Source organism: Ictalurus furcatus, chromosome 9, assembly GCF_023375685.1.
Source record: "Ictalurus furcatus strain D&B chromosome 9, Billie_1.0, whole genome shotgun sequence".
Classification (NCBI taxonomy): Eukaryota; Metazoa; Chordata; class Actinopteri; order Siluriformes; family Ictaluridae; genus Ictalurus; species Ictalurus furcatus.
Genome location: NC_071263.1, coordinates 20,418,364 through 20,432,285, shown reverse-complemented (window position 1 = coordinate 20,432,285; position 13,922 = coordinate 20,418,364). Strand labels below are relative to the sequence as shown.

The window sequence follows — 13,922 nt, the reverse complement described above, 5'->3', positions numbered from 1 at the left end:
AGAAAAACTAATTGTCAGCAGGGGTTGCAGTGTAGCTGTGTTTTTGAAGTTGCTGAAGTAGGAGTAATTACCAAAGGGGCAGCTGTGGCCTGTGCTTTTGTCAGAAAGTGTGTTCTAGTGCGGACTGCTCAATAGACCCATAACGATGATGCAAGTCATCCCTGTCTGCCATCTGTTCTCTGATTCTCTTGTTCTCACATAGAGCCATAAACCTGGGGGGCCATGACTTGTCTGACTGTTAAACACACGCTCTTTTATGAATTGAAGAGCCATGACAATCAAAACATGGGCTTTGCACATGCAGTATGAATTATGGAAAACATTTGTTTTTTAGACATGTGCTGTCTGTCGTTTTTGGCTTTAAACAAGAGAGGATATTAATTTCATTACACGTGAAAAGAAAACTGAGTTTTAAAACATTATCAAGATTCTAGGTCTTCTGTGGACTCTATAATTATAAGAAAAGCCACACCAATCTCTGCATTCCGTGTCAACAGCCTTAATGTTAATTCCTGGCTCTGTGTGTCTCAGTGACAAAGCCTTGTTTACAGTACACCTATCATAAGCCTCCAGCAGCTCCAAGTGTTACAACAGCATTAGAGGAGAGGCGTTGCAGAGGAATTGTTTCTCACTAAAAGATCAAATCTGTTGACTTTGCATTCTAATCCTGCTGTCATAGTCTCTCTTTAAAGGGTTGATGCCTCTGTGGGACTCTAACATGCTAAAACATCCCTAAGTGTAGTTAAGAGAAGAGAGTGAAACAAAATGACTAGTTCCTCATGTCTGAGACTCATTGGAATGTGTGGAATTATTAGATTTTTTTTCTTTATATATGTACACATTTTTTTTTCTTGCTGTAAGAGAGCAGGTTATGTTTCAATGTATTTGCATGTGTAATTTGCAGCTGGTAGTTACTTTGCTCTCTGTAATTTCTCCACTCTTTCTGGTCCTTTTTTAATGAATGAGCAAAAATGAGAGGTTTCACTAGAGGATAGAAGCTGTTCACAGTGTGATTGAGGTTTCACAGATTTCAGCCCAGTAGCTAAGCAGAGAATAACCCAATGTGTTTAAACTCTCAATGCTTCACTCCCAGATGATAGTGCTGGATGTTAGAATGCAGCAGCGCTAGTTTTTCTTTTTGCCATGCTTGGCTAGTGAAGCGTGCCACAGGGGCCGCATAGATGGGCGATTTGGCATTCAGAGGTGACTGCACCTCCTCTGACCTGAAGAGAAGCCAAACGGAGCAGAGAGCATGCAGAGCATTGCAGTCAGATTTATAAACTCCAGACCCCAAAAGAGACTCCTCCTACAGCCCACGCTTCAGCAGCAGGAGGCCCCAAACGTTCAACCCTCAGTCAACCATCCACAGCAATAACACTAGTGTGCACACTATGAAAAAGACCTGGCCCTCTACTTCTCCAAACACCACAGTGATGTAATGGGCCGTGGGGGCAAGACGAGATAAACACTCGTGTGTAAAAAGCTAAAGCTGACTGAAGACTTCAGGGGCCAGATGCGTATGTTCTTTACCATGCCATTTTTTAAAATGTGGATTTCTCCCTCATGGCTAAATGGGGAACATGGTGGAGTTTAAAACCTCCTTCCTCTCCCCTAGTCCCGCTCTGTTCCACCAGTCAGTGCCAGAGGTGTTAGCAGGGCTGGACCCTGGCAGGTCACGAGCAGGCTGTGGCATTAATCAGCATGGTGGCTCTGGATCTGAGGAGGGTCCTGGGAGATGGCTTTATGTGCTGCAGGCCTCTATACAGCTCCTTTGATATTCAGCTCACACCAGGAGAAGGGAAATGCATGGGGAAAAGAAACAGCACAAACATGGAAATAGCAAAAAGCAGGCAAAAAAGAAGCAAAGAAAAAAGCAGGCAAAAAAGAAGCAAAGAGGGGGTGTTGCGAAAGGGGAGTGGGATTGTAATCAAAAACCGTCTCAGTTTGTCTGTTTGGTTTGCCATGGGACCCCCAAAACCTACTGCTGCCATTTTGTGTTGTTAGTTTTCAACCCTCTTTCTTTGCTGTTGTTGTTTTGGCTTTTGCTGATTACCACTGAGAATGTGAAGTCACAGTGTTGGGTACCATTTTGGTAGTATTAGTCATCTGACTAACTTAGCTTAGCTAGTAAGATAAGCTTAGCCAGCTTAGCTAGTAGAGTTTTCAAATAAATTGAGTTTTTAGTCATCGTGGGAAGCTATTGTCATGTTATAAACCGCCACAGTAGCACTTATAACAGCCATGGTAAGAAAAATCTACAACTGACTGTACAAACTAGGGAAGCAAAGTTTCAGCGTTTATGTAATATAACAATGTTTTGTAAACTTTACTGGCATTTTTCGACTTTCGGTGGCTATTACGGGAATACACAGTTTCCTATAGCTTGTAATGACTGACCTATTTCAAATCCACCAAACATAATATTTCATATGATATTCTGATTTGTTTGCTAAAAACATTCTATTTAACATTTCCTTTCATTTTAACTTAATGGAAAGTGAGCTTGCATGCTGGTGTGGATGCTTAATTAGCCAAGGCAAAAAAAAAAAAAAAAATTCCACACCTCGTGGCATTTGCATCTCTAATGTTTCCCCACCCACAATTTTTGAAGCTGCCGCCCAAAATGTGCCCACACCCCCTGCACCACATGGCATTACCCTGCCTGAATACCTGAGAATCCATGTGATGTTTTGGCACTGGTACTCACAAGTACCGCTATTGGCAAGTGCATACCACACCTTCCATGGTACTTGTAATTCGTGGAAGCATCCTTGGCTACACAGAGAAGCACATATCACAGGCTGCCCATTATCAAAAGGAATCGCATGTAGGGTACAAGGAACATGGCACAAAAAAGGGTAAATGCAAATCTAACTACAGCAAGCTTTGGCTCCAGATGTGAATCTTGTGCGAATATTGATCATTGTGTGCTAGTCCCTATATCCCCAGGGATTCCAAGGTTCACACACAAAAGCTTGCTCTAAAGCTCACAAACCAAGCTGCTACATTGATTAAGATAAAGAGGCCTGGCGCGATGTGGCACGCTTTTGCAGCCAGAACCACCTCCCTGCTTCTCCTCCTCTTCCTCCTCTTCTTCCAAGAAGCACAAGAAAAGGGGGGAAACCTATAATTATCCACACTTTTACGAATGCCCCTAAATGTTCATTATTTAAAACCAGCAGCAATTACAAGTTCAAAGGGGTTTAGAGGGCCAGCAACCCGCATAATCACCAGCAAATGAAGTGCAGCTCATTCGTCACAGCAGAGTGCACTGGCAGGGGTGAATCATACACATAGTGACAGCAGTGATTTCCACACAGGCACAAAATCTCTGCCACCTCAGGGCTACAGCGTGTTCTATCCCTGCCTGCAATCCTCTTAGGCATGCTGCATTGTGTCTGTCGCCCCCCAAGCTACATGAAAAACATATCAAACTTCACCCTGCTTATTCCTACAATCATCTGCTTGTTGTCCCTGTGTTGGTGGTTGCCAGGCCGCCCACCAGCTTCTCTAGATATCTTCAAAATGTCTTCCACTGCTCTTTTTCTCCCAGACATTCATCTTAGTTTTTCACCTCTAGTGTGCCCGAACCTTATGCCCCTGGATGTTTCATTGTGTGTTAAATTTGCTATGAGGTTTAATTCCACCCAGGTACATCTCTGTTACCTTTGTGGATGGGTCATAGTGGCTAATCCTGTCTTCAGGTGCCTGCTTAGCACATTGAGATGAGGTCTCAGAGAAGCAGCAGTTAGCTCCAGTTACAGCACACCCTGAGTGAAGGTCACTATGTACAAATCTCTGTATGAAAACACACCTCACCTACTCCACAACAGACCCAGGTGGTGGGCTTTTCTTTTTTCTGCCTCTCTGTCACTGTCAGTCTCTCAATCTTTCTCATATCCTGCCTCTCATATCCTCTTTCCCTCTCTTGCGCTATCTCTCCCCCATTTTCCCTTTCCCCGCTTTCTCTGCCCTCCCCAAATCCCTGTCTCTCTCTTTCCCTGGCTATCTATCTGTCCTTCAGCCTTGCTTCATTACTGTAGGTCACCTTTCCTTCCCTGCCCTGTCTTTGTGTCCTACTCCCAGATCAGCTGAACTCTTGTTCACATTAGGGATCCTTGATAAAATCTCCATGGGGACTTGCTCCAGTTCTCCCACTGTTTCCGGCCTGCTGCTCACATTGTGCTGCTCACTCGCATGGGGCATATTTGCGTCTCCCCTGAATTCAATGTGTTGTTTCCATCTCTTCCTTTGCCTCAGTGATGCGCTGAAAATGCTGGATGACTCATTTTTCACTGAGAGGAAACTCCTCTGAGAAGGCAAGAGTTTGCTGTTTCATTAAGTCCCCCATCCAGGCAGACATGTGCATTCAACAGAGCCCATGTTTGCCCATGCAAGTGTGTGTATTAGAATGGAATCCATTGAGAGATTAATGGCCTACTGCCTCTATACCATTGATTATCTCCACGCCATTTTCCCTCTTCCTGCACAGATATTAAAAAGTAATGAAGCCTATGGAGAGAAAAAGGAAGGCAAGCCTTCACGCATCATTTTAAGTTATTTGGACTCAAACCGAGAGGGATCTCTTTAAGGCACAGTTTGAGTGGAATTAAGTAAATAAATGTGGGGAGTGACATTGGAGAAACGTGCTGTGAGTGGGAAAGATGTGTGTTTAAGCAAAGACAACCTCTGACACATAGAACAAGCTTTGCAGATGTTAACAATTCTTCCTCGTAGCATTCCTAGTGTTGAAACCTGCTTGTAATTGCTATAATAGATGTGGTAACCACTGACAGTAATGGAATTGTGGAGAACCCATCTCAAGCCCCCAGAATTAGAGTGATCTGCAAAGCCGCTTCAAGATGTCTGCCGTATGTCGTTAACCACAACAGCCAAATGCACTCCATCCTGGCTTTCTTGGCTCAGGCCCCCTCATTGGTTTGCCCAAGGGGTGACTGGACCCATTGTCCTCTGTGTTCTACAGCCATGCTAACCACCTCCACCCCAGGCCCCAGACTGGTCAGAAAGACTTAAAGTTCCCCTCTATAGTGGCCCTGGTGTAAGGCAGCAGGGTTCGCTCACAAAAATGACTTCCTGAGACATTAATGTCAATCAGCAGATTGAATGGGCTTCCCAGTCCTGGCCATTGAGACAGTCTAAAATCTGAAGGTAAATTTGAAGTGTGTTATTGTAAACCTGATGGGAATTTTTTTTGCCTTGCCCAAACTTTGGCATTGGATAATGACTTGTTTTTTTTGTTTTTTTTTTTCAAAAAGAAAGCAAGCCTTCATGCCTTCACAATGGAGCTGCACTATCAATAGTGCAAGCATTACTGGAGCACTTTCTACGCCATTATAGTAGTATGGACTCTGATTACTGCTGATCAAAGTCTACTGTACTTTCCCTTGCTTGATTGCATTGTGAAACATTAGTGGAGGCAATGGCTGGGTGACGGAGTGTGAAATGTAAGTGCATTAAAAAATTCAACAACAGCTGTCTTACACCTCACATCAGACTGATGCAGTAGTGAAGGGCCTTGGGTTACGAGTTAGAGGTTGTGTTACATTCCTGATGAGGGAAGGAGCAGTGGTGGTGATGGGGGTAGCTGAATAAGTTGTTGAAAAGAACACAGATGCTTGTCAACAGTTTCTGAGCCAGGGAGTCATCAGAGTGCATTTTAGCCCTAGAGGTTAATAGCCTTCCCCTGTATTCCTAACCTGCTATAGTCCAGAAGACCTCTGCACTCTCAGGCCTAGATTCTCTGCTGTGGATGAAGCACCAGGCCTGAGCTGAGGGTCTCCTGTTTGTGGCTTGGGTCACTCCAAAAAGCTCTTAGTGGATCTCTAAATCTCCCTTTATCTTCCCTTCTAAGACAGCGTGTGAGCTTTGTGAGTAGTGGCTATGTTTGGATTACTTGAGCTCCCTTTGATGCCTCAGTATGAGGTATAAGGAAGAGGTAGGCTGCAATTTCTGGGAAATTTACTAGATTTAAGGCTGAAATGTGTTTATTAACTTTATCAGAGGGCAGTGTAATGTAAATCATTAATTAAAGAAAGTGGATTTTATGAAGCTTGTATGTGTGTGAGAGAGATATTTCAGTGTGCTTTGCGGAGCGTTACACAGATGAGAGTCAGACTCTCTGTCAGGTCCCTGGACTGCTGCCTGATAGGCGCTAACATGCGTTGCTGATCGGGTTAGCGGGAGACAGGAACGTTTGTGGCTTCCAGGCTTTTTTCACGTTTCATTAGTTAGAAAAACTGTCGGCAAGAAAAAAAGGTCAGCCACGTTTCTGATTCAGCCCCCGCAACAGTCCCATCCCCCTCCCCTCTCTTCCTCTAATAAGTGGTAAGCTGAGCAAGCTGATGGTCATCCTCCCATGGGGCCGTTGGGCAGTTGCCAGCTTCCTGTCTGCTTTGTCAGTGGATAAAACCAGTAACAAACGAGGAGTCTATAGCCAATCCAACCGACCAGGTCAGGGGTCAGAAGGCCTAGGGGCAGGATTGTGCAGAAGAGCACTACAGGCTAAAGGGGCTACTGGAATGCTCTTAAAAGAGGCTGACATGGCACTGCTTAAATCCCTCCAGTCCTCTATCTGCCCTGTGCCTCTAAGAGCCAGTTAAACTCCTCTTCCATCTCAACTCTGAAACATGGAGATTGTCGAAGCCTCCAAGGCACTTCAATTAACAACAAATACATTGCCTGGATGCTCAAGAATTGCAGGATTTTTTGCAGGATGTAAAGCTAACACAGAAGATGAGCATTTCTGAAAGGTCCGCATGGCGTTCCTAAATGCAGCATACCACAGGTATGACTGAAGGATTGAGGTTTGGTTCAACTCTGTCTGTCATCAAGAAGTGTTCTTGCAAATGCTAATGGAGTGGCCTTTAGCTATGTGTAGTTTTTCTTTTCTGTTTCTGCTGGCTCAAGTGTCTGTGCTTTCACAAGGATGAGAGTATGTGTGTGTGAGTGGAGGGGTTTGGTCTCTCTGCTGAGATGTTGTTTAGTCCTCTCTCAAAGCTGGCTAAATGGACACCATGCTTGACTTCTACACTTTTAGCATCATTAACCTACAGGAAGTGGCCCCTGCAGCTGTTTGCAGCCTGCCCCACATTCCCAGCTAATGGCTAAATGTTGGGCTTACTCTTCTGAGAGTTTTGACCTTAAACCGAGTTTGACATCACAGATTTGCTCTTGTTCTTTTGACATTATGCTCTAGCCTTAAAGGTTTTTGTTTGTCCTGCTGGTGTTCCAGCGGAAATATGCTAAGTTTAGCTATTTTAGGTTAATCTCCCTAAACAAATCTCTTCCTCGGAAAAAAGGAGATGTGTTGTCTATGTAAATACTCCTTCACATTAGCTTTGTACTTCAAAAAAAGTGCCACATCTAGAAGTGAGCTTTGTGGACAAAACACATGACATTTTTCTGTCTATAGATAAGCCTTTACTATAGTCATAGATCAGACCCTTGCCCCATTCCAGTCTCAAGCTCAAAACAAAGCAGCGCCACAATGAGAAGTAAACCTTGAGATCAACTGCACAATCCTGAGACCCTCTCAGACATGGGGATGGCTGACTGAAGGACTCTGGGTTCTGTGATTAGGATGATTAGTGTTGTTGTTGTGTTTTTTTTTTTTCAACAACTGAATTATGCTATATAGGAGAATCCAGTTCTTTTCAGTATTCACAAGTGAACAATAAGCCCCTTTTCTTTCAGTAGTGCAAGCAATGTATATGAAAGAATGAAAGAAAAGTCTTGGAGCCTTGGGGATTTTGGAACTGGGGAGACTGGGATTGTGCTGAAGCAGTAGTTGGGGGTAGTTAGATGCCTAATGGTCTAATGCCTGTGCCATGAGGAATCTCGAGTCTGTTGCTTATTGGTGCCATCCAGACCGATAAAGTCATTACAGAGTCTGGTAAAACAGAACAGGGGACATTGCTCAAGGGAGGGGGGTGTTTGGTGGGGGCTGGGTATGTCTTGAGCTGTTCATAGTGACCAAATGTCTACATAATGAGGAATACAAGAACATTTTGACATTGTAGAGACATTTGGAAGATACCTTAACAAAATGACAAAATTATATTATGACACTATGTGTTATGTATGAGAGAGAAAATATTAGGGTTCTCAGAAAGTGAGGGATGTGAAACACACCATATATATGAATACGTAATTTGTATTGCCAAGTCCTTAGCAGGGCCAGTGTCTTTTGCTAAGGTCTATCTATTCCATTTGTTACTTTACAATGTGTGCTCAGGCCTGGTGTTGGTGTTGATGTTTATGCACTAGACTAGCCTAATTTGGCTTCAAGCATGAATAATCACTTTATGACAGGCAATAGTGACAAGTGGCTGGACTTTGCCATGCTTCCTGACCGAGCCATGGGCTTCTCCCTTTCACTTTTACACCCCTGGCCTGGGATTGACCGCAGTGTCCGACAATGGACAGCCCTCAGCTGTTATCCCATTACTGCTCCAATAAACAGTCGTGAGCCCCTACTTCAAAAGGATATGTGAATGAAGATAACAATGAGAGCCTTTGATAAGCCCATTGTCAAGAGTTTCTGCAACTGAGTTTTGGTCTGATGGGTCTTGAGAGTAAGGCAGCACGAGTAAGCATTTACCTGAACAAAGTGAGACATCTAGCTCTAATGAATTAGGTTAAACCTGTAGTGTGTAGGATGAGTCTAGGAGAGAGGACTGAATTGGGTTGAATGGGTCGAATCCAGTGGCTGAATGAATGAGAGGCAGATTCAACCTCTCTTCCTCCTCCTTATTCCTCTCTCCCCTGCAAGGACATGCAGATCAGGTTGCTCCCCTTGAAAGGGCTGGCCGGCCATGGTGAAAAGGGAAGCCACGAACTTGATCTGATGATTAAACAGCCTCATCACTATGGCTGCAGGCCATGGCGCAAGTTGGCAGCGAGAGAAACAAAGAGGGGCTTTTGTCCCCAAGTCATAAGGTCCTCCCTCATCCCTACTATTACTGCTGCACCCCGCCCTCCACATGCATGCACACACACACACACACACACACACACACACACACACACAGAACGTCTCGAGTGTGGATTAGGCTGCATAGAGGCTATAGAGTATATGAGATGCTCAGTTTGTGAGCGGCTGATTTGTGCATGCTCTTAGTAATACGGCTCGTTAATTTTCAGATTCTTTAGTGAAAAATCAATATCAAAGTGGAAGAAGCCCAGTTCACTTAATAACTTTGGATTTGAGGGCAGCCCCTGCTATGAACCAAAGTTAAAGACTAAACATTCTAGTAACTGTCCGCCGAGTGTTTCTTGGCACTGAGCACTGTGCGTGTGTATGTTGCCCTCAGATAGCCTTGGGAAAGAGTGTGGGAGTGATTGCTTTTTAGCCCTAATGCATGTTTGCCCTCAGCAGCCCTGTTCTAGGACATCCTCAGGGGCTGACTCACCCCTCCCTATTACCCCTCCCCATCATGCCAGGCGATTTGCTCTTTTTGCAAGGCAACAGTTTGCTTGGCAAGCGAACTGATAGCCAAAGTTGTTGGAGAACCTTGCACGTCTTCAGTGAACATAAATTAACAATGTTGAGCAAAACAGGGCACTGGCACAGAGCCAGCATTGCAGGATAGGAGTGGAGACAGTGATTGTTGAAGGGCCATAGCTACGGAGAGAGCAAAAGAAATAAAGACACGGAGAGAGAGACTGAGACAGAGGCTGTCTGCCATCTCTGTGTGGCTTCTGGTACGCAGGAAGCCCTTAGATAACCATTTTATTTCAAAAGAAATAGAAAGTGTAGTGGCACCACACCATGCTTGCGCCATGCTAACTGTGGCTCTGCGGTCCATCACAATGCAGAATCCCAGTGAAGTGTATTTGTGGATGACGACCATGAAAGATCATGATACAAATTCTGGGACACACATTCTGGTTTTGTGTATGTATGCGATAGCTCATACTATGTGTGTGTGTGTGTGTGTGTGTGTGTGTGAGAGTGTGTGTTCCCAGGGGCTGGGTGTGGCAGTTCAGTTGGCAGTCTGACTCATTGAGTCTTGTTGCATTCTTGCCCGTTTTCACCCTGTTGTCAGGAAGCCGCTTACTCCCAAAGAAAAAAAAACAAACACAAAACACTAACCTCTCTTTAACTTGCACCACACACACCACCCACACCCACACACACATACACACACACACACCTACACACACACTGGAGACAGGACAAATTGCCAAAATGCTGTCTTTTACCTTAAACAATGCTCTCTTTTACAGTTAATTACGTAAACAAAATGGCACACCCAAGTGTCAGCTCATGCATTATTGGGATACGCTTACAGCTGAGCTGTAAATACAAGATTCTGCAGTTTTTATTCAAATTCAGCAAAACTTGATTTTAAAAAAGGCAATTTTATGATAATTAAGCAACAAGCGTAGTCCTGTTCTCATTTATGTTTTTTCAAATGTTCAACATTTTCACTGTGTAAGGTTCACATGTAAGGAATGTCAATATTTATCTCATTTTCAAATTTGAGTAGATATTATTATTATTATTATTATTATTATTATTATTATTGAATAAGCATGATTGAAGAATGTAATATCTGCATTACAACCAAGTTATGTTATTGCTGGTGCCTTCCGAAGCTTGTTAATATAATAAACACATTGTTTTGTAGACACTAACGGTGGGGGGGGGGGGGGGGGGTGGGGTGGGGGTTGGTAAGCTATAGGAAGGGTGTGTAGTGTAGGGGAGGATATGGGGTTGTGTGTGTAGAAGGGAAAAGCATGTGATTTGCAGAGCTTCATTAGCATGAAGAAAACGGCAGGATTCCTTCTCCCCCTGACCTGCAGCCTGTTCCTCCACTGATGAAGTCATCCATCAGAAGCATGGTCAGCCCACTGCTCTCGGGAGTGGTGTGTGTGTGTGTCTTGGGGGGATTGCACTGTATTAGTCTGGGTACATACATGATGTTGGGGGTGATGTTGGGGGGATGGCGCTACAACGGCCATTACATTCAACCACAGCACTCTGTAATTTAACCGATAGACTGCAAGCACTCACACCCGCATGAACAAGAGCGCGCACATACACACACACACTATATGCACTCTGGGAAATAAAAACCCAACATGTACTTGCAGTGGGCTGCATGATCCAACGGTGTATCCCATGAGGCACTTACAGAATGAGTAAGTGAGAATGAGCATGTGTGTTTGTGTATGTGCATGTGTGAGAGACAGAGAGAGAGAGAGAGACAGACAGAGAGTGTTGCGGGAGAAAGCAAAGCGCCAGTGCCATTAACAGGCCGCAGCATAATTAACAGAGTTGTTTCGATCGGAGGCTAGCGCTGGCCTCTGCAATAAAATAACCTGCTCATTTCTCTGCCTAATTATTTATAGACTGCACTTCTTCACATTTTGTGGTCAATCAGTTTCTCAGGATATTGGACTGGGAGTTTGTAATTCGGTATATTGATTGGATTTGAAGCGAGCAAGGAGATTTTCAATCATTTCTCTGATCTCTCGCAGCAAGTTTGCATTTCATCCATTAAGTAAGCATGTTCTTCAGGGGCACTGAGGGAAAAGGCTAGAAAAGAAGATTTGTGTTTGTTTGGTTTTTTTTTGTTTTTTTTTTACCTCTGGCTTTTCACAAACAAATTCCAGCCCATTATATGTAGTGCATTTTAGCCTATCTTAAAATATTTAGCACTTTGCATCACCACTCATGCAGTTTGAAGGCATGCGTGTAAAGGGTGGGCGGTCAACAGTCTGTAATAAAGCAGGGATAGACAGAGGGGGTGAGACAGGTGAGGAGGGGGAGTCATATGTAGAGGTATGGAAGACACAAGCCTGCATTCACTGCAGTGTGCAGAACAGAGCTGATGGAGTCCCACTGAATGAAGTAAGGTTTTTTTTTTAATGCCATGTCTCTGTGGTCACAGAAAATCTCCTTACTCAGGGCTTTTTTCTTCCTTTCTTTTTTTCCCGCTTGTTTTAATATCTCTACTCTCCTTGATGAGACATCTTTCTTGTTTGTTCAAACCATTCATTTTGTTGCAGGCATAGAAGCATGCATTTATCACCAGGCTGCGCTGCGCCACAGCCTGCCACGGGCCGATTGATGACCCGTGCCGGGCCCAAGCGGCCCAGGAAGCCATAATACAATGTAAATGACTGAGGACCACATCCAATCTGCTGTCGTCCTCTCTCTCTCTCCCTCTCTCTCTCTCCCTCACCCCAGCGCAGTATCATTACTGCCTCTGTGCCGTATCATGGCTCAACCTAGTTAATATGAGTAGGCTAAAGCAGAGCATCCAGACAGTCAGCTCTGGTTATGCATTGTTGTTCACTGATGAAAGGGGAAAGGAAAACACACACACACACACACACACACAACCCCTCATACACAATCACACATGTGTCTGTGCAGGAAGGAAAAAAAAGCTGAGCTCCTTTTGCCAAAGAGATGTCATCACCCAGCAATCACAAAATGCATTTTTATGCAAGCGTTATCATATTTCTTTGTTAACAATTTTAGAATATTAAAAGCTGGAGTATTCACAAGTAGAAAAATGATTAAACATTCTTTTGTAACCTTTTCATGATCAGTTTGATCTTTGAGTTGTTTTTGTATTAATTAGAAGCATTTTTGGAATGTTTTCAAGGTTTGAATCAAATAAGAATATGCTACAGCACCTAAACCGTCCTTGTCATGGTGGTATAAGGACACTATTATACAGTATTTCTCAAAGGAAAATGATACGACAGCAAGCAATACTGTACATATTGCATAGTCTCATCTTACTAAATACAAAAACACACCTCATCACACTGAATACGTGCATATGAGTGCCATGTTTGTGCAAGTGCTTGTGTTCTTGTGTTGAATACAACAGTGAGGTACGATGTTTGTTATGTTGTGAGCTTTGAGCCCTAATCTGGCTCTTAAAGACATCTGTCACTACAGATCTGGGTTGTTTTGTCATGCTTCACAGCACAGACAGGCAAGAGAAGAAAAAAAAATCCAGGCCTGTCATTTCTGTTGTCTTGTATTTGGCATATCGAAGCTGACACAAATTGTGTCATTGCATCCGTGGCTGGGGAATTATATTTTCAGGTAGAACTTGCAGCAATGGGAGAAATGTCTTGCTTTACTGATTTGGCCAGCCTTCAGGAGCGGTGGATGAAAAGACACCAGGGATGAGAGAAATTAGCCTCATATGTTTTCCCTGTTGTAGCAGTCTAGGAACGGAAGATTTATTCTGTCCTTATTCACTCACGCCTGGGCTTCATTCAGCAGGGGAATTCAGCGGAGTTCAGAGGAAGTGCCAAGTGGAATGATCAGCATGTTACAAACAATCTGTAGCTGTAAAAAGTGGAAGTGTGCAGTGTGTGGATTTGTGGTTATCTACTGGGGGTGGAGCAGCATTGCTGCCACTGACAAACTTGTTTCACTGCCCTTAACAGGAAAACGTATATATATATATATATATATATATATATATATATATATATATATATATATATATATATATATATATGTATATGTATGTGTGTGTGTGTGTGTGTGTGTGTGTGTTTTGAGTAGGGTGGAGGTCATGATTAAACATGCACGCCATTCTGTTAGTGTAACCAAAGCAGGGCTCTGTGTTACACAACTCACTTGGCATGGAAACATGTTAAACACATAAACACCAACACTGAACTTCTTCATACAACAATAAGGTACACATTCCTGTTTAAGCCACGAGTATAAAAAACTAAAATCTATCCTTTTTTTCCCCCCCAGCACCCATACCCATCAGAAGAACAGAAAAAGCAGCTAGCCCAAGACACAGGCTTAACCATCTTACAAGTAAACAACTGGTAAGTCAAGTCTTGATGTTGCTATCTCTGTCACCAGCATAGCTCGGTCTTTCATTTTTGAAAGCCTTCACATGCCTCTC

At 43.6% G+C, this 13,922-nt stretch overlaps 1 protein-coding gene across 5 annotated transcripts in view; it reads left to right on the top strand.

The window, feature by feature from the left end:
• Positions 1 to 13,922, top strand: part of meis2a (Meis homeobox 2a) — a 69,854-nt gene that overhangs the window by 34,548 nt on the left and 21,384 nt on the right. For all 5 annotated transcript variants that reach the window (XM_053632081.1, XM_053632082.1, XM_053632080.1 and 2 more), the window contains one exon: positions 13,766 to 13,842. In XM_053632081.1, coding sequence (XP_053488056.1) covers positions 13,766 to 13,842 — 77 coding nt within the window. The remainder of the gene's footprint in view (positions 1 to 13,765; positions 13,843 to 13,922) is intronic.